This window comes from Phycodurus eques, chromosome 4 (assembly GCF_024500275.1).
Source record: "Phycodurus eques isolate BA_2022a chromosome 4, UOR_Pequ_1.1, whole genome shotgun sequence".
Taxonomy (NCBI): domain Eukaryota; kingdom Metazoa; phylum Chordata; class Actinopteri; order Syngnathiformes; family Syngnathidae; genus Phycodurus; species Phycodurus eques.
Window position 1 is genome coordinate 21,096,820 of NC_084528.1, and position 21,144 is coordinate 21,117,963.

General features: G+C 39.8%; 1 protein-coding gene across 3 annotated transcripts in view; it reads left to right on the forward strand.

The window, feature by feature from the left end:
* iglon5 (IgLON family member 5) overlaps window positions 1–21,144 on the forward strand; it is a 183,951-nt gene that overhangs the window by 159,079 nt on the left and 3,728 nt on the right. For 2 of the 3 annotated variants that reach the window (XM_061674605.1, XM_061674606.1), the window contains exons 5-8: window positions 12,405–12,536; window positions 12,622–12,742; window positions 15,294–15,445; window positions 18,358–21,110. In XM_061674605.1, the coding sequence (XP_061530589.1) occupies window positions 12,405–12,536; window positions 12,622–12,742; window positions 15,294–15,445; window positions 18,358–18,461 (509 nt within the window). In that variant the 3' untranslated portion in view covers window positions 18,462–21,110. Of the gene's footprint in view, window positions 1–12,404; window positions 12,537–12,621; window positions 12,743–15,293; window positions 15,446–18,357; window positions 21,111–21,144 lie in introns of those variants that run through there. The other variant, XM_061674607.1, reaches the window with a different exon arrangement.

A 21,144-nucleotide genomic window follows, 5' to 3' on the forward strand; every position in this document is an offset into this window, starting at 1 on the left:
TTCACTGAAAAGTGGTTGTACTGACAGAGCCTTTGAATGGTATTCATCCACTGGGTATTTGTGTTTTATTTAAGTTTATTTATCTTTCATAACATATTGTGTTTTCTATATCAAATGTGTGTTTTATAAATAAAAAGAGAAAGGATAAAATAAAATTGCTGCACATTTCATATAATTTGAAGGACAAATACCATACCAGGGTATAGATCATTATCAGATATAAAATTACATTTCATTAGCCTCATTGCATAATTGCCAAAGTCATTTTCAAAACATTTCTGAAAACAAGAAGACAAACGGATTCAACGAACAAGAGTCCAGTCGCCTCGATTGAACCTTTGCGGATCACCTGGATGACTGAGAAGCTAAAACACAAATTTTGGCAAACACATATAATTGTGAAAATAAGTTTAAACTTGAGCAATAATGCTATTGGGCTAACGATATTTCAGGATATAACATTTTGTCCAGCACTTGTATTAAACAAACAAACAAAAATGTTGTGTAAAAAATAGAAAATTATTAGATTGTTTTTAATATTTGGAAAAAATGAAAACATGTCAGACAAAAAATGAAAAAAGAAATTGCCAAAAAAAAACACGTTAAATTAAAAATACACAAGTATTAGACAAAATTACAATAAAAAAATATTGCCATCACCCGGTCTGCCTTCCCCAGTGTTTCATAGCATAATGAGAACGTCTGCTGTCTTCTTCCCTGTAGAAATCGCATTCTCTCCTTTGTCAGCTTCCTTTTCTGCGTTTGGTTTACCAGAGTTTTTGTTGTTGTTGTTTGTTCTTTTTACCTCATTTTATACTTCCAAATCAAATGCTGTTAGTCCTCTGCTCCACTGTAACGTGCAAGTGTGTGTGCAAATGAGCTCTTTCAATCTTGCAAGGATTATTTTCTTTAACTTGTCCAACATTTCATCTAGTGGGATAATTAGCTAATTGCCTCGGAGCGGAGGAAAAAATGTTCCTCGCGAAGCCTTCTTTTAATTCAGCGCTAACAGTGGATGAGATGCAGAAAGAGCAGCAGCACACTGTAGATCACTGGGACAAGCAGCAGTAAATAGGTCAGTGTGTACAACCACTGAACTCCATGTAATTAGACTCTTAGGGCAAAGGATGCACAACCTACTGTCCTCTGCTGCTTGCGCACAGATTCTCTGCCCATGATGTCCACTGCAAATGTCAGCACTTATGTTCCTTTGGAACAACGCAAATTTATTGCAAAAAAATCAAGTTTAAACAAGATTAAATGAATCAAATCAAGGCAAAATAGGCTTGTTCTTTGTCTAATAAGATATTTGTTTTTACCAGGTACTTTTTGTTTCAGAGAATTTCTTTTACCTCAAGCATTATATTTTCTTGTAAATGGGACCAATGTAAAGGGACCAAAACAATCTTGTGAATTTGACACACCACAAAGAAGAATGTTTTTAACATGCCCGCCAAATTTGAATCAATTACAACAACAAAAAATCACTAAGTATTTAAAATAAGGCTCTAAAATTCTGAAAAATTAGGCTGCCCTCGAGGTGTAGGACTGTCTGGGCGTGTCTGCTGAAGGCAGTGGAAACGAGCCCCTCACATGTCAATCAAATACGTTTGCTCGTACGCTGTGAGCTGAAGTGTCTTGTCAGCTACAGGCTGTGTTCAGTAAACAGTTAACTTTCACCTAAGGCGACAGAACTGCGCCATCAGCAATTAGTTTTGCAATGTCGAAGATGTAACGGCCAATCAAAAATGCCAAGTTGTGTCATATGATTTTTGGGGTACCGAGCAAGAGCCAGTCACTCGTAGTCCCGTCGTTCCAAAACAATCCATCCATCCATTTTGTAATGCTTATTCTAATTAGGCCCGCTGCACAGTTAGCAGATAAAAAAGCAGTGTGTGTTTTTTTTCTTGTTGTTTATTAAACTGAATGTTTTCGGAAATAAAGAAACACAAATGTAAAATACATTTGTGGATACATGCTATACATTGACAAGCATGGATATGTCACACAACTGGAGCATCTTCGCAGTTTTGCGCACATGCAGACTCTCTCACGCACGCACGAATACCCTGACACACGCACTCTCACATTCATCACAAGCGGCAAACATTTGTCCTCACTTGCAAGCCGACAGTGTTTCTCCTCTGTCAGCAATAATCTTCCTCCCCTCTTGCCACCCCCTCGCCATCTCCCACGCCTTCTTCCCCCCCCCCCACTCCTCTTACCAGCCCCACCCCCCTACGCAACCCGTCAGCTCTCTGGAGATAGCGACCGCATTGCTATTCCGATAGAGTGTCTGCAACCAAGCATCAATTGCCTGTGACTAGAGGGGCCAGTGGAGGGGAAAGAACGGTGGACAAACCCGTGGAGACGGCAAGAAACTACCAGCCATCACTTCCTATTATTCAGTGGCTTCATTGAAAAACAACAGGCAGAGTGTTCATGGATTCAGTTCTGTAGTGTAAGGTCAAGGGTTCCTAAACTTTTTAGCTCCGGGGAGAATTTTTTCCAAGGACCTCCTAATGCCGGTTAACCATGTGTTTCACTGTAATGTCTTATTTTTCAATTAAATTGTTTTTTTTTCTATTATTCTGTATAATTATTTTTTTAAAGTCAAAGTTTAATAAGAAAAGAAATACATATTACATATCATAGGTGAATTTCAAAACTTTATTCTTGTAATAATGCCTTTTATTTCGGAAAAGACACCTTCATTCGCTCAAAAATATAAGCAGCAGACGACGAAGAATTTATTGACCCTGCAGTGGGGAAATTCACTGGTTACAGCAGCAAAAAAATAATAAACTATATTATGAAAAGATCAAGTTTTATTTAAAAACAAAAACAGGTGAGAGGAAAAAAAAGTGCTATTTAGCATATAGATGAAAAATAGGATTATGTTCTTCACTGGCTAAGCTAAAGAAGGGAAAACTCACTGAATTAGTATGCTTGTTTTATTGGTGTTGGTCCCCATAATGACAGTAGGTATGCACTTTTTTAAATGATAAAACAATAATTTATTGTAAATTGTTTTGTGGACCCCAGGGGGTCCGAGGACCTAAGTTTGAGAACCCCTGGTGTAGCTAGTCATGCAGGTCTGACGTTGGCGGTGGTCATCAGACACAAAGATCCCATCTACAGCATCCCTGAGCCGCATTATAGAGGTCTCTTTTTCTTCGGCTTATCACTTGACACGCCATCAGTTAAAACAGGCGAAGGAACGAATGCGCGTCGCTGATAGCCGATGACCACTCTGCAAAAGCGAGATTCGTTTACCCCGTCGACGAGATTGGCGGCCCCCGTGAGCTGACACAAAAAAAAAGAAAAATCCTAAGCTTTTTTTTAAAAATCATGTGCGCTCGAGCAGAAAGGAGCAAAGTGTTCTCGTGAGGAAAATGAGCAGGCGAGTCCATCAATGTCCTCCGGAGAAAACGGCTACTTTTCACATCTAAGCTACAGTTTGGCATTAAAGAGCACTTCCAATGGGAAGCTGTTTGTGTTTGACTTTTAAAAATAGATGAGGAATGATGACACTTGCAGTTGGTTTATATTTTCATTGTAAGGCCCAAAGTAAAATCTACAGTGGAAGTGCTAAAGTCAAACGGGTGAACAGTTAGGGTTACAGTAATTGTGTTAAGCTTACTCAACTCAACTTTATTTATATATATCTTTATTTATATGTAACTATATATATGTATAATATACAGTATATGGAGTGAGAGAGAGAGAGCCGCTGTAAAAGAGTACTGTACATATCAAACATAAAACACAATGACAAAAACTATGTTAGTGTTAGGATTAGGTTTGGGTTTTAGTGTTCCAGGTTGAATTTAGAGTTTTGGTTCAGTTAAGGTTAGGGTAGAGATTGGGGAAAGGGTTAATGTAATGGTTAGTAGTGTTAAGGTTTTGGGGGTAGTGTGATGATATGGGTTAATGTACGGAAGACTTTTATGACGGAGAGTTAGACCTGGTAACATACTGTCGTTTGGTTTTTTTTGTCTACATACTAAAATCTACATCATATTCCATAATTAGCCACCATCAATACTCTCTGTGTTGTTACTGGAATGTGAAAAGACGAGTTGCTGAGAGCTCAAGTGATCTTCTCGGGTTTAAAGTGCCCAAAAACACTCTGCAGTGCTGAACCCCGCGAAACCTTCCCTCAGTTTCATCCCCGCTGCAATCCTCTCCAGGTGGTCAAGAGTCAAAGCTCCTAAGTGCTTGATGGAGTTGTATTTTTCTACAGCATTGTACCAGTGCTTGCCTGCTGGCTGCAGTCAGATATCATCATCATTACTTGTCGCCCCTTTGCAGCTCCAACAGCTTCCCCTCCTTCCACTTCCTCTATTCTAGAAAGACTTTCTGTACAATTTTTTACGACAAAATAGGCGCAGGTTCAAATCGGGGTTAAGGGTACTCTTCCTCTGTGACACATGGTGTCAGAAGTGGCATGTTAGTCCATGAGGGAATCTGGGTTCTGCCCATTCTGAAGGACCCATAGGATTGGTTTGTTCAGCTCAATGTAGACTCTGGTTCAGCTCAATATAGACTCAGCTTCTGGGTTAAGAGTACACCTCAGACTTCCATGACAAATCATGTCAGAAAAGGGATGCTTATCTGTGCTGTTCCTAGTCTGAAGGCCTTGTATTGGCGTGTTGTACCAAGTTTGAAGGACCCATTGTACAATTGTTTTCAGCCAGTGTAGACCTGGTGCAAATCTGAGTTGAGGGTGCACCTCATCAGAATTCAGTGACATATGGTGTCAGAAGTGGGATGCTTAGCCATGAGGCTATCTAAATAAATAAATAACACAGTACAGTTGTGTACAACCCAATGTATAAATTTGGGTTGCGGTTACACCACACCAGAATTAATTGAAATGTGGTGTTAGAAGTGGGATGCTTACCCAAAGGCCATTTGTGTTGTGCCCAGTAAGAAGCACCTGTAAAACTGTTTCTGTGTTCAGATTAATTTTAACCTTGATTTAAATCCAGATTGAGGGCACACCTCATCAGAATTCAAATGGTGTCAGAAGTGGGATACTTTGGCCGGAGGTCAAAGTAATATTGCATCTGTATCATTTCATCCTCTTGTTTCCCCAGTTATGTATTCTCCTCAGCCCCAGGACCCACGACTGTTTTTTTCAAGGCCCTAAATCCTTCTTTCCTCCCGCTTCTGTCGCCAGTGATGTCACAAACAGGCGCTAGGTTGACGTGACTAATGCTAATACTAATACGACCAGTGAGCAGCACTGCACCGAGCCTATCAGCCAGCACCAAAAGCCTGGCTTTGCCTTCCCTTCCATCTGTCCACTGAATCGTCGTCTCCGGCTCGCTACCCGTGCTAATAATCCTCTGGTTTTAATCTTCAATTAGAAGCGGCGTGATAATCTCTGACGGGAATAATAGTGGCGTTTAGCGTGGATTTGTGTGTGTAGTGAGGACGCCGCCTGTGCGTTTTACTGATTGACAGCAACAATTCAAGAGCGGGATTTCCTTGTCATGGATGATCTATAACGTCTCGTTCATTAGGCCGACCCCCTTTTAATGGGGAGCTTGAAGGCGTGTGGATGAGACACGATGACGTTCTCGCTCACTGGCCAATGAGAACTCTCGTTGGATGTCACCCCTCGACAGTAACTCGAAGCCCCACCCCCTCCACTACCCTTGCACGAGACTGACTTAATTCAGTCGCAGCGGCTCCCGGGAGTTTGTCGAAGTAATGTGAGAAGAACAAACACGATAACGGTTTGTTGAGTTTCCCCTTTATAAATACATTTTAAAAAGAAAAGTGGTTTATTGAATTTCTATTCATAAATGTTTTTAAGTTTAAAAAGGAAAAGAAAAACAAAATTATTGCTTTAAAAAATATATTTTAAGAGGGAAAAAAGACTGAAGTTTATTAAATATGTCCATTGGGGAAAAAAACACACGTGGGAGCACATGGTAGGGACACTATCCAAAATAACAAAACACATAACACTTCAGGGAAGATGCATTTTTTTGGGTTGTAGGCATAGCTTGATTGCCGACGACAGTAGCTGTAGTGGTAGAAATGGGCCAAGTTATTGTCAATAACGAAGTGGCAATTGCACCGAATAGCTACTGAAAGTGCGCGTTACTTACAACCCCCATTCCAATGAAGTTGGGACGTTGTGTTAAACATAAATAAAAACAGAATACAATGATTTGCGAATCATGTTCGACCTATATTTAATTGAATACAGGCAGACGCACTAATCATTCAATAAAATTCAGACACCTTTTGACATTTATTATTAACTGCTGATATATACAGTTGTGCTCATAAGTTTACATGGCCTGGCAGAATTTTTTTTTAATGACTGATGACTGAACAAGGGCCATCTCATTTTTTTCTTTGTTGTTATGTTTTCTTTGAAGAATGGTACACATCTTACGCGTTCTGCCAGGGTAACCAAACTTATGAGTACAACCGTGTCATGTTCTGTCATGTATCAAACAAATGTAGGATTGCATTCAAAATACAAACCCCAATTCCAATGAAGTAAGTTGGGATATTGTGTTAAACATAAATAAAAACAGAATACAATGATTTGCAAATCATGTTTGACCTATATTTAATTGAATACACTACAAAGATATTTAATGTTCAAACTGATAAACTTGATTGTCTTTAGCAAATAATCATTAACCTAGAATTTTATGGCTGCAACACGTTCCAAAAAAAACTGGGACAGGGTCATGTTTACCACTGTGTTATATCACCTTTTCTTTTAATAACATTCAATCAACGTTTGGGAACAGATGACACTAGTTGTTGAAGCTTTCCCATTCTTGCTTGATGTATAGCTTAAGCTGTTCAACAGTCTGGGGTCTCCGTTGTTGTATTTTACGCTTCATAATGCGCCACACATTTTCAATGGGAGACAGGTCTGGACTGCAGGCAGGTCAGTCTAACCTGCACTCTTTTACTACGAAGCCACGCTGTTGTAACACGTACAGAATGTGGTTTGGCATTGTCTTGCTAAAATAAGCAGGGGCGTCCATGAAAAAGACGTTGCTTGGATGGCAGCATTGTTTCTCCAAAACCTGTATGTACCTTTCAGCATTAATGGTGCCTTCACAGATGTGTAAGTTACCCATGCCATTGGCACTAACACCCCCATACCATCACAAATGCTGGCTTTTGAACTTTGCGTCCATAACAGTCCGGATGGTTCTTTTCCTCTTTGGCCCGGAGGACACGACGTCCACAATTTCCAAAAACAATTTGATATGTGGACTCGTCGGACCACAGAACAATTTTCCACTTTGCATCAGTCCATCTTAGATGAGCTCAAGCCCAGAGAAGCCGGCGGCGTTTCTGGGTGTTGTTGATAAATGGCTTTTGCTTTGCATAGTAGAGTTTGAAGTTGCACTTACAGATGTAGCACCGAACTGTATTTACTGACATTGGTTTTCTGAAGTGTTCCTGAGCCCATGTGGTGATATCCTTTACACATTGATGTCGGTTTTTGATGCAGTGCCGCCTGAGCGATCGGAGGTCACGGGCATTCAATGTTGGTTTTCGGCCTTGCCGCTTACATGCAGTGATTTCTCCAGATTCTCTGAACCTTTTGATGATATCATGGACCGTAGATGATGAAATCCCTAAATTCCTTGCAATTGTACATTGAGGAACATTGTCCTTAAACTGTTCGACTATTTTCTCACGCACTTGTTCACAAAGAGGTGAACCTCGCCCCATCTTTGCTTGTGAATGACTGAGTAATTCAGGGAAGCTCTTTTTATCCCCAATCATGGCACCCACCTGTTCCCAATTAGCCTGTTCACCTGTGGGATGTTCCTCAACTTTCCTCAACTTTCTCAGTCTTTTTGTCACCTGTCCCAGCTTTTTTGGAACGTGTTGCAGCTATGAAATTTTACGTTAATGATTATTTGATAAAAACAATCAAGTTTATCAATTTGAACATTAAATAGCTTGTCTTTGTATTGTATTCAATTAAATATAGGTTGAACATGATTTGCAAATCATTGTATTCTGTTTTTAATTATGTTTAACACAACGTCCCAACTTCATTGGAATTGGGATTGTACATAGTGGGGGAGAGCTGACTCATGCGCACCGGTTGCATCAGCGCGGCCCCGTTTTAACCCCGCCCAACAAATTGTAGAAAAGAGAAGGTGAAAGAGTTTGATAGCGCAACAATTTAGTACTTAATTGCTCTCAGTTTACACATTTTCAACACTTATCTTACAACAGATTTAATGTATTGAGAAAAAAAAAAACATGGAAATTACATTACAGGGTCTTTAAATTATATAATTACTGTATGTTTTTACAAAGTACAATATTATAGACAGTGTTGTGGAGTAACTAATTACATGTAACAAAGATTACAACAATTTTGTAATTGTTGTTGCATATATTGGTTGAATAAAAATGTCATTAATTTAGGAGAAAAGAATAAGCCGGAAGCGACGCCCGCATTACTTCTAGTTTAGCGTAATTTTAAGTTTAATCGTTAAAATCAAACTATTTTATCTAGTAAAGGTGCACCAGGTCACTTTTTATATGTATAAAATTTAGGAAAAGTGACGAGAAACCTTTTTATCAGTCTCGTAATGTGAAGGTTGCACTTTATGAAATTTTGAGTTCTAGTTGACAGAGGCTTACTTAAGCTCAGAACACACCCAAAATACAACCAAGAGTGGAATTTTATAGTATATTTAATGACATCTACAAGGGATCTAAAGGGAAACACACAAAGGGGTCTAACTAAAGAAAGAAAATAACACTAATAATGGTAAAAAGAAGGAAAATAGGTTTACGAAAAGGGAAATGGAACATCGTGTGTTGGACTAAAGTGGAAGACGCGAGCGTTTAACGCATCCATTCCGGACGAGAGAGAGAGGACAAAGTTTTTGTTGAGATTTTGTCTGAAGCTATAATTTCCCTGAAATTATTAGGCACTAATATTGTGCCTGTCTGGCAATCACTTGCCGTGTCTGCTCACGAGCGTAAATGAACTGGCCTCTGGGAGTGATCTCTCTCTCTCTGGGCGCGTCTCAGAAGCACGGCGACAGGGTTGGTTGCAGAAGAAAACGATGCACAAAAATGAACCAAAACAAAAGAGGCGGAAGAAGAAAAAATTGTTGTTCGTCACCCCTTGTTGGGAGACGATGACCGTCTCTCTCTCCGCCTTGGGTCCGGGGTCCGTTAGCACGTTCGGAAAACTCACGTTTGGCTGGGAGCGTATCTGGGTAGCTCAGCAGCCACTGTTCCGGAGGCTTAGCAGCGGCGGTCCACAAAGGCTGGGAGCCGGGTCTCCATCCCCAAGGCCCGCGGTTACCGAGCCGTGTGCCCGAACAAAGAAAGGGCAAGGGGGAGGGGTGGCCGAAGCCAGCCCGTGGCTGGCGAGATGCCAGGAAGAAAAGAGCTAAAAAGTCAGAGGAGAGAAAAAAACCCAAGAGACAGAGAGAGGGCGTGAGTCAGGGTTAAGTACCCCAGGGGCGTGTCGAGGAGGGACGGAGAAGACCACACCCATCAGCTTGAATCTTGTCTACAAATTTTTTAAAATGGGTTCAAAATCATATAGTAATGTAAAATAACCTCAACTTGGTACTCTCTTTACATAGATTGTCTGTTTATGCTTTAGTCTTGGCAAATCAACTGCTTATGATTCAAATCACATTTCATGGAGTCAAATCAAGACAAACAATTCTCAAAATCTCGCAATTGCGCTTGTAAAGTAGACACTGACGCAGACATCAAGGCATACATTTTGGAATATTTCTGCGGCGTTCGTGAAATATCAAAAGCAGACATTTATCCTTGGTTAAACATCAAATGAGAGTTCACGGGTTGCAGTACTCTCAAACGCCAGTCTGTGGCGCCTTGCATGCACGTTTGAATATTAAGTTGATTGGTTGTTGCTGTATTTGCATTCCATCGTGGATCGGTCCCTTTTGGGCTGTTGTGAGTTCAAACGAACAAAGGACTCTTTGAATACTGTAGACCAAGATTTCGAGGGGACCTGCTACTTACTTTAGGGTCCACTTGGCGTCTCCTTGTGGGAGTCTCACAGCAGAGCGGCGTCGAAGTCAGTATCAAACCGTGGGGAGTCACTGTGTCACCTCAGTTTGCGGGGAGCATGTCCGCTGCATTCTTATCATGACATTCATTCATTCATCTTCCGTACCGCTTCTCCTCGCTCGGGTCGCGGGCGTCCTGGAGCCTATCCCAGCTGCCTTTGGGCGAGAGACAAGGTACACTGGAGAAAAAAATAAGTGTAATCAAATTACAGTTGCTTTTGGAAATTTCCATGATTACAATTTTAGTTACAGTTGAAAAATAGCCGCAAAATCTCAACTTTTTTCCGCATCACTTCCTCCATCTAAAGCCGACACTTGTGATTGGCTCTTTCTGGTCATATGCCATTCGTAGTCTCAAATATGACATTTTTCCAATTATGACCTCAAAGTGCTACCTTGTAGTGCAATCTTTTATTTTGTTTGAGATTTTGAAAGGTTAGACTCATAGTTACAGTTTTGAACACGTTTCAACACGTTTTATATGAGCGCATTATTTGTGCAAAGAACTAAATGTGTTTGATTCTAAAATAATGCCCTATGCTTTTAATTCACTTTTTGTCAAGGAAAAATTCCAAGGGTCCTGTTGATACATTCATTCAAAATTAAAGTGCAATCAAATTTATTTTCGTGTTTTGTTTCTAATGATATTAAATATGTGTGAAGATAAGTCCTGAAAACATGTGCAAAGACTGAGAACAATATAGTATTGAACAGTTGAGATATGGCTTAAAATGTTTTCACCTTCTGAATGTTTGTTTTGGGCGGGGCTAAAAACTAGCCCCGTGATGTCACATGGCTGGGGCGTATACCCCACTATATAAACACCAAGTGTCCTTATTCCATGCAGTGGCCATTTGGCAGAATTGCACTTCGTTGTTCATTAATAACTTCACCCAGTTCTAGCAGTAGAGCGTACGATCGGCCATGAAACTATGCCCACAACTCGAAAAATATGTTTTGTGTTATTTGGGCAACGTGTCTTGCGAAACGGACGAGAGCCCATTGCCAGCGGTTCGAGAAGCTGCCGGAGGTCCGGCACATCAGCGTGAGTGCCATTAGCCTCACACGGGGACCGCTTATGGAGCACCATTCGGCGGCCACAGTTGTGCATTGGAGAGAAAATTGTCCTGGCGGCGCAGTTTATAGTCATTATGCCAGCTCAGAGGCTGTTTCTCAGTTTGTCAGCCGCTGGAAGAGAGCCGTGAGAGAAGGAAGGTGGTACGTGTATTTGGGATTTTCAGAGCTCTCAGCGACACGCCCACAGCTGAAAGAACGTCTCACTTCTTCACCATTTTGAAGCCTGATTTCATACGTTGTCATTTTGGAATTCATTCATTCATTCATTGTCAGGATTGTTGACAAAATAAATGTAATCAAATGTAATTAGGTTGATTACTTTGACAAAGTAATTGAAGTAGTTACAATACTGTTACATTTTCAGTGTAATTTAAATTCCTTTTATAACCAATCATGACACTCACCTGTTTTAATTAACCTATTCACCTGTGGAATGTTCCAAACACTAGGTGGTTTTTTTTGGGTTTTTTTTTTAGTATCCTCAACTTTCCAAGTCTTTTGTTGTCCGCTTTTCCAGGTTTTTTTGGAACATGTTGCAGGCATGAATATAGCAAATATTTACGAAAAAAAAAAACAACATTAAGATTGAATATGTTGTCTTAATCAGTGTTGCCACAGTTCCCTTGAAAAAGTAATTTATTTACTTTTCTGTTTACTTGAGCTTAAAAGTAACTTAGTTACTTTACTGATTACTTGAGTTCAAAAGTAACTAAGTTAGAAAAAAAAGGAACTATTTAGTTACTTTCAGCAGCTGTCAAGTGGCAGGAATATCACTTATCGACAGTACAAAAAAAGATACTTGGTAATGTACGCCACACAAGTTACAGTATGATGTCATCACATGAAAAAAAAAAAAAAACTTAAATCTGTGTAGTTGAAGCCACATTAAATGAGCAACTTCCTGCAGACTTGACATGCCAAATAGCCACCTAAATATATACAAGTACACCATTCTCAGTACACATCTTTAAAGACTCTTAACTGATAGATAGATAGATAGATAGATAGATAGATAGATAGATAGATAGATAGATAGATAGATAGATAGATAGATAGATAGATAGATAGATAGATCAGATAGATAGATATATTACTTATGATGTCACTGGGCCACATTTTTGGAGTATTGGCATCACTGTTTGTAATATAGGCAATTATAAATGCTCGTAAACTTTTGCAGTTTGTGGCGTTAGCTTGATCCTTAACTGTACCTCCATAATTTTGTCTGTGTGTTCTACGTATGGCCACTAGACGGTCTGGTGAGCGAGGGTGAGTTCCTGGACATCACGGAGATCAAGCGCCAGCAGGCCGAGGACTACGAGTGCATCACCCACAACGGTGTGGCTGCGCCCGATCAGCGCAAGGTCAAAGTCACCGTCAACTGTGAGTACCCCCCATTGTACCGTCGTCCTCCAGTCACATGACTCTAAACTTCCTCATTTTGTTGTTGTTGTTTTTGGCCGGCAAGACCCGCCCACCATCACCGACATGAAGAACTTGCCCGCCCACTTGGGGAAGACGGCCATCCTGCGCTGCGAAGCCATGGCGGTGCCCTCCGCTTCCTTCGAGTGGTACCGTGATGATCACAGGTGAGAAATGGCTTACTGCCAATGCCAACAGTAAGGATAATGCAAAGTAATATATTTTACAATAATTTATAAAAGAAAAAGAACAAAAGAAAAATATTTTTAAAATTCAATATACAGTATATACTCTGTGTGTTTATTATACAAATATATGTACTGTATGTATGTATATATATGTGTGTGTGTATATACATGTGTGTATGTACGGCTGTGTATATATATATATATATATACTATGCTGATTTTTTTCCATATGAAGAAAATTCTTTTATTGAATATCCCAGGATGATTTGTTACAATAAACTATAGACTAGACACTTATAAATCAAAATAAGAAAAAAAACCTGTGTGTTACTGAATTTCCCTTTATTAATATTATTACATTAAAATGACTGCTCTTGCTAATGTATATTTTAATACATTTAGAAATAAAGAAAAACAACAAAATCAAAGCTTACATTGAATTTTAGCATTAATCATAAATGAAAGAAAAAGAGAAAAATACATCCCCTTATAAAAAAGAAAATGATTTAATGTCCTCTTATAGGCAAAAATGTAAATAAAAACATTATATTGGATTTTACCATATACTGTAACTGGAAAAAGATAATTTTTTTATTGAAAAAAAGGGGGGGAATGGTTTACTGGATTCACTGTTGTAAATTTAAAAAAATTAAAAACTATTTATTGAATTTCCCTTTATGAGATAGTCAAGTTAAAAAAGCAAGAACAATTATTTTGTGAGTTTTCCCATGTAAATTGAATTAATAATTTCTTTTTAGGGTGATGAAAAGAGCAAACATGATAATTGAATATCCACTTATGAATTGAAAATAGAAACAAAAAATAATGACAATATAATAATAATAATAATAATAATAATAATAGGCGGCACGGTGACCGACTGATTAGCACATCTGCCTCACAGTTCTGAGGACCCGGGTTCAAATCCAGCCTCGCCTGTGTTGGGTTTGCATGTTCCCCCCGTGCCTGCGTGAGTTTTCTCCGGGTACTCCAGTTTCCTCCCACATCCCAAAAACACGCATGGTAGATTAATTGAAGACTCTAAATTGCACATAGGTATGATTGTGAGTAACTAGTTCAGGGTGTACCCCGCCTCTCGCCTGAAGATAACTGGGATAGGCTCCAGCACGCCCGCGATCTTAGTGAGAGGAAGCGGTACGGAAGATGAATGAATGAATGAATAATAATAATAATATAAAATAATGTTAATGGTATAAAAGCCGTTGTCATTGAAGTTCTCCTTAAAGAATAAAAGCTAGTAAAAAGAGAAAATGAGGAAATGAAGTGCCGCGTGTCTATTGTTGTTTCTGCCGTACATGTTGTTGAAGAAATTCCTCAAATGGTCCTCGACAATGGCCCCAAAGTCAAAGGTAAAAGGTGTGAGTGGCCTCTCAAAGGCTTTTTGGAGCGTAATGCAACAGTTCACACACTAATGATGACAAAAGTTGTGACTAATGGAGAACAGCGTGAAACAATGAGGTGAGAAGGACATTTCGTGCCCAAATGGGGCAAGGTCAGTGTGTCGCTTTTCTGCCCATTAATTCTGGAAAAATCTATGAACTCCTATAATTTTGTAAAAATGACTGAATGGATTTTTACCCAAAAGAAATAATGGAAATGGAATTAATATGTTCCACGGGTCAAACTGTGGCATTTGTAAAAACTGTGTTTACTGGCAACTTTTTGAATAACTTGTTTTTTTTCCCCCATTTTTTAACAATAGGTTTCGAATTGCCAACATAAATTTAAAAAAAAGAAAAAAAGCAGTGTATTGATTTTCTCCTGAAGACAAAAAAAATTGATGTATTCAATTTCACTTCATAAATTACAAAAGGAAAAGAAAAACAAAAACTTTTTATTGACATTCCTCTGCATAAAAAAGGTGAAGAGTAAACAAGCAATTTTATTAAAAATCTAATATAAAAAAATCTTTATTAAATTTCCCCTAATAAATCACAATGGGAAAAAGAAAAATCTCGCTGTGTAAATAAAAAAAAAAAAGAAAACAAAATAGCCATAAACCAAAACAGTTTTATTGAATTTTCCCTTATACAGTGTATATACTGTGTATATATATACTTTAGTCAAGTGTCAGGTGCCTAAATTTGTCAGACTTTCAACGTTAGAATTTCTCTCCCTCATAATCGACACAGCGAATCACCCCCTAAATCTTCTACTCAAAATCTGTGCTGATCTTGAATCCAAAGCCATACAATGCTGCCATCTACAGGCATCGTCAGTCATTACAGTGGTTTATTGACCTTAATGTCGAAGACAAGCTCGGCAAGACCCTCTTCCACATCTTCTAGGTGAAAAGTGTACTTGACGAATATAGTCGTTGTTGGCAGTATACGCCTGGTTATACGGTTTAATTGGACGAATGTAAATCTCCATGGCATTGAATGAGTTAAACATTTTTTTTATCAAATTGTAATGAATTTCCATATAAATTGAAATGAAAAAAATAGGGGGGAAATGTCTGATTGAATTTCTCCTTATTCTCCTCCATTTCATCCACTGGTCGTCTCAGACCCGTGGAGAGCGACAACACACTGCGGATCAAGAATGAGAAGACTCGCTCGCTTCTGCTCTTCACCAACGTGACGGAGAAGCACTTCGGCAACTACACCTGCTTCGCCACCAACCGTCTGGGGGCCTCCAACGCCAGCATGTTGCTATTCCGTACGTTTTTCTCCTTTATTCTCCGCCCCATTATGTCTCCCCACGCCGCCTCCCCCTCGTTAGATGTCCTTTCTCTCCGAACCCGACTGGCTTTCCCCTCCGTTTCCCGCCGTCAACTCCTCTCGCGTGCGTTTGGGCATTACCGTTGTAAGTGAGTCCTTCATCTTTCCCCGCCTTTCTTCCTCTTTCCCCATTATCCCAGCCGGTGCCCCTTCAATGACTCACACTCTCGTCAGGCCCATACATCTTCCAGCTCCCGTTTTCCCACTTGTGTCAGCCTATCGCTCCATCATCCTCCCCTTCCTAATCTACTCTGGTCGTTATTAGAGCAAAACAAACACCTTTAATTCCAGACGTCCTGCGACCCAAAATCGCGGCCGGAACCATCCCTCCAAGTCATTGCTTGCCGCCGACTTTGTAATGCAAGTTTCTGTTCACATTACATCCAAATGAGCACCGTTGTGTTCCTTCTTAGTTTAAAATGCAGTGGTGGGAGGAAGGGGTGGAGCCAGGGGTGGCTGCGGCCACCGTAGGCTAAAGGGCCACCCCGATGGCCGCCGCCCGCCCACTCGTGCGTGGGCAGTGGCCAATGAAAAATGTCTGGTCAAACCCCATTGAAAATGTCCTTCTCCTGCCTTCTCTGGTGGAAGCACTGACCTACATTTTAGGAGTCGTACAGACTGGTCAAGTCGATTTTGTTCATGTAGCACAATTTCACAAGAGAAGACATCTTAAGGCACTTTACACATTGAGCAGGTCGAGAACCACACTCCTCATCCATTATATCGTCACTGTGAGGCGGAAACCTCGCATGTCCAAATATGCGCAATTTAATATTTTTTCACAGATCGAGACTATTGGTCTATCCCTACGTCGTCTGTTATTTTTATGCATTTTTAACCAAATTAAATAAAGTGTTGACAGTTGCTCGCGAACAAATCTATCCAGCTACAGCTATCCATTTTTAACAAAATAGGCTTTCTCAAATGCATCTAACCTACTTTCATTTTTATTTTTTATTTTTTGGTCTAAAAAGTAGACTTTCAATCTTGAGGCGACATAATGCAGCACGGGTACCGCGGAGTGAGTCGGAGTTTTACGACACTTCTCAGCTAGTTCTTGTCCAAGCGATAGATTTGTTCTCAAGCAATTTTTTTAACACTTTCAATTGGTTAATGATGTGTAACTGTAACAAGTGTTGTACCTGAATGAGTTTAAGCACTTACTTGAACATGTACAATTTTCACTTTTTATTTACTTGCTTTTATACTTTATTTATACTTTATTTACTTGCTTTTATACTTGTTTTTTTATACTTTTTTTTACTGTTGCCACAGTTACCTTGAAAAACTAACTTATCTATTTTACTGATTACTTGAGTTTAAAAGTAATTGAGTTACTTTACTGATTACTTGATTTCAAAAGTAACTAAGTTAGAAAAAGGTAACTTTTTAGTTACTTGCGACAGCTGCCAAGTGGCAGGAATATCACTTATCCACAGTGCAAAATAGCATTAGCTGAACCGTAACCATTACTTGGTAATATACGCCACACAAGTTACAGAATGATGTCATCAACATGAATCAATGACTTAAATATTAGTGGAGTTGAAGCCACATTAAATCAGCAACTTAGTGCAAGCTTGACATGCCAACACAATACAGGAAGTACCTAAACAGGCACACCATTCTCAGTACACTGCCGATTGTGGCCAATGAAAGCAACTGTGTGTGTGTGTGCGCGCACGTGCGAGCGTGTACTTAAACGTGAACGTGACACACACACTATTCCTCCCACCACAGTAATTTTGATGCGAAGAGCGAGAAAACTTTTTTTCTTACTACGTGACGTCAGCCGTGCAGCGCGTTCAACCAGCTCACGGAAGAAGTTGAGAGTTCTCACTTTTCATTGTAAATATTGTTTAAACTAAGTATTGGAAGTCCTTAAGTGAGTCAGTCCTTACCATACATGACCAATTGAAGATGGCACACTCGGTATGAATAATTAACCCACAATGCACTGCGCATTTAACACACCAGAATCAGAATCATCTTTATTTGCCGAGTATGTCCAAAAAACACACAAGGAAGTTGTCTCCGGTAGTACGACAACAGACAGTCAATTGACAGCGAATACTTTTGAGACAGAAAGACATTGACAAAAGCGAGTCGTGTAATGTCTCCAAAGACGAACAAAAAACACAAAAACAAAAACAATACTAGAGAGCGCGTAACCGAGGCGACCACACTGGTAGGCGCCATCTTTATTACATTATTATTATATTATTATTATTATTATAAAAGTGTATTCTTAATGTGTAAATAAAAAAAGTAACAACCATCAAATAAGCCTTTTGCTGAGTAAAATAACAAAAGTAACAGTGAAATTGTGCACTTCTTTGCAGTTTTATGGTACTGCAACAATCTTCCCAATCGCTTTCTTCTATTCGTTGGAAAAAAGGGCGGTCTCAGTTAAATGCTACTGCACACTTGGACTGCTCTTTGTTTGAATCACCAGCTTCAAATTACTGTTTGGTGAGAGACATTGATGATGCAAAAGTAACTATTGTTGGATTGAAGAAGTAACTGTAGTCTAATTACTTTCCTGGGAAAAGTGGTGGATTTTTGGAGTAACGCGTTAGTTTGTAAAGCATTACCAGCATCACTGCTTGTGTGCAGTTTGCATGATCTCCCCGTGCCTGTGTGGGTTTTCTCCGGGTACTCCGGTTTCCTCCCACATCCTAAAAACAAAAAGGGTGTACCCCGCCTCCTGCCCGATGATAGTTGGGATAGGCTCCAGCACGCCCGCGACCCTTGTGAGGATAAGCGGCTCCGAAAATGGATGGATGGAAGAATGTCGTATTTACTCCCATTTTCTCTTTTTCCCTTCTTTGTTTGACTTTGGTCTTAAAGGACCAGGGGCTATACAGGGTCGAGCGAGTGGTCTACAATCAGGCTTAAGCGTGACCCTCAGCGTTTGGATGCCCCTCTGTGCCGCTGTCCTGCTGAAGGTCTAACGATCGGAACCCCCCCCCCCACCTGGGAAACGGAATGGAACGCCCATCCCCAACTACCCCCTTGCCTCCCACGTCCCTACCGCTCGATGGAAAGGAAAAAGAAAATTTGATTCTTTAATTAACGAACCCATCACTGTGAACAAAAAGAATATGCATTGAGTCATTGCATTAAACTGGAGACCCCAACCCCCCCAAACCTCCACCCCCGCTACAACACACACTCCCAGCACCCTCATCGTCTGTCCGTCTCCCACAATGCCTTGCAGATTTGAGTGTATGTACATTAATAATTATTGTGACCAGTGGGGAAAATGGCTGTAATAACAAAAGGGGGTGTAACATGTATCTACTGTATGTACTAATGATTGATCTACAAAGTCTGCCTTATGGAAAAGTGATTCATCAAAGTCACGTTGTGTTATTATGGTGGACTTGTATTGGTAATGTGGCTTGTTTAAGGCTAGACATACACAAAAACACATCCACAGTGATGGTCAAAAGTTTACTTATACAGGATGCATCATGGCCTTGAATGTTAGTCATTTTGGGCTTTCAGTGATTTGTTGATTGAATTGACCAATACTCAGAACAACTGGGAAACGTCCAAGGAAGAATTGTTACAATTATAAGGTTCAACCAATACCCAGAACAATGGGAAACGTCCAAGGTATTCGGTGAACTGCAAAGGACATCTTTCAACTTACACACATCTCAGTGCAGATTTCAAGATCTTCATTTCACACAATTGTATAATTGCATGAATCGACCAATACTCATAACAACAGCGAAAAGCAATCCTCAGTTCAAACAAGAACAAATACACTAATACACAAAATAATGGGGATATTTCCAAGACATTAATTGAAGATCAAACAACAAATTGTAGATAGAGTCACATTTTTTTGCAAATTCCAATATCCTCATTTAACAATGTACGGGTAGACAACTACTCAGAACAAATGGCCAAGGAATTCATTGAAGATCATGGGACAACTGGAGATTGGCGCACACTGAGAAAGTCTTTTTTCCAGATTCTGAGATCCTCAGTTCACGCAGTTGTACTATTGAACGGATTGACCAATACTCACAACGAGGCAACGTCCAAGGAACAATTGGTACAGTTGGGATCAACTTGAACTTGGAACAATGGGAAAACTGCAAGGAACTCAGTGACGGACAAAGGACGTCTTAGAATTTGCACACGTGTCTTTATGCAGATTCCACCATCCTCAGTTCAAACAATTATACAGTTGTACAGATCAACCAATACTCAGAACAACAAAGAAATGTCCAAGAAACTCATTGAACAGCAAAGTACAAACTAGATTTACGTACGTATTTGTGCAGATTCCAAGATTTGCAGTTATTTCCCTTTTTTTAGTATTGGTTGATCAATCATCAAATCATTAAGCGCCCCCAAATTGTGTACGTAAACTTTCGAGCACAACTGTCCATATACAGTGTATGTTTGTGTGGGTGTATCTCTCGCTCTCTCTCTCTCTCTCTCTCTCTCTCTCTCTCTCTCTCTCTCTCACTCTCTCTCTCTCTATATATATACAACAAATATATATATAAGAAAATGGATGGATGGATATATATATATATATATATATATATCCATCCATTTTCCGAGCCGTTTATCCTCACAAGGGTTGCGGGATATATATCTATCTATCTATATATATATATATGGCTTTTTTCCATTTCCAACCATGCAGCAGTTGAAACTGCGACGAATGATGTCAAAATGTGCACAAAAATAAAAAGACCTGGGTGGGGGATGGCGACAGTGGACATCTTGTATCCCCCACACCATTACCCAGGCCTTTCCACCCCCCACCTTGTCGCTCTCCATCCAACCCACACCACCAGTGTAAATATATGCAGTACTTGTGTGGAGGGGCAATCGACCGCCTGCCCCCACAGCTTTGTTGCTTGTTGATAGCATGTGAGCCCTGTTGTGACTCCATTCATCACCCACCCCCCCCCCACCCGCCCCCACCTGTGTCGATTATACCCCGCTTTTTTCTTTATTGGTGTTGCTACTACTACCAATGCTGATGATGTTAATATGTATTTGAATACTTATGAATAGTAGTTCCATGTGAGAAGATGAAAAAAAAATATGGTGATAATGAGCTGTTTGTGGGGGGGTTGGGTTGGATGGGGATTTACGTGGGGGGGTTAATTTTTATACTTTGAGACATCACACACACATTGAATAACTGGGCGGGGGGAAAAAGGTGTAAAGTTTTCCTATTTTGCCATGACAAGCTTTTTAAAATACCGTCGGATTATTATTATTATCATTTGTAACACTCAAAACCATCATATATAGCATATGTGTCCACTTGTCTGAGCAACTTTGTCAATGGGGAAATAAACCATGTAATAATTTGCCGTCCATGTTGTGGTGTATGGTGGATGAATGGAGAAAAAAAAAAAGTGGGTTCTCCCGAGCATACAGCAGCAGCTTTATGAATGTGTCTGACCAGCAATAACCCCCCCACCCCAAAAAAAAAAAAAATGTAGCCCTCTGTTGTCGTATTAACTGTAAGCTGTGAAGTTGGTGGAAGACATGCTGAAAACATTGAAACTCGCCATTTGTGCATGTTGACAAAAAAAAAAAAATTAAAATAGTTCATTTCGCCAGGTTGCTGATTTTTTTTATATATTTTTTTTT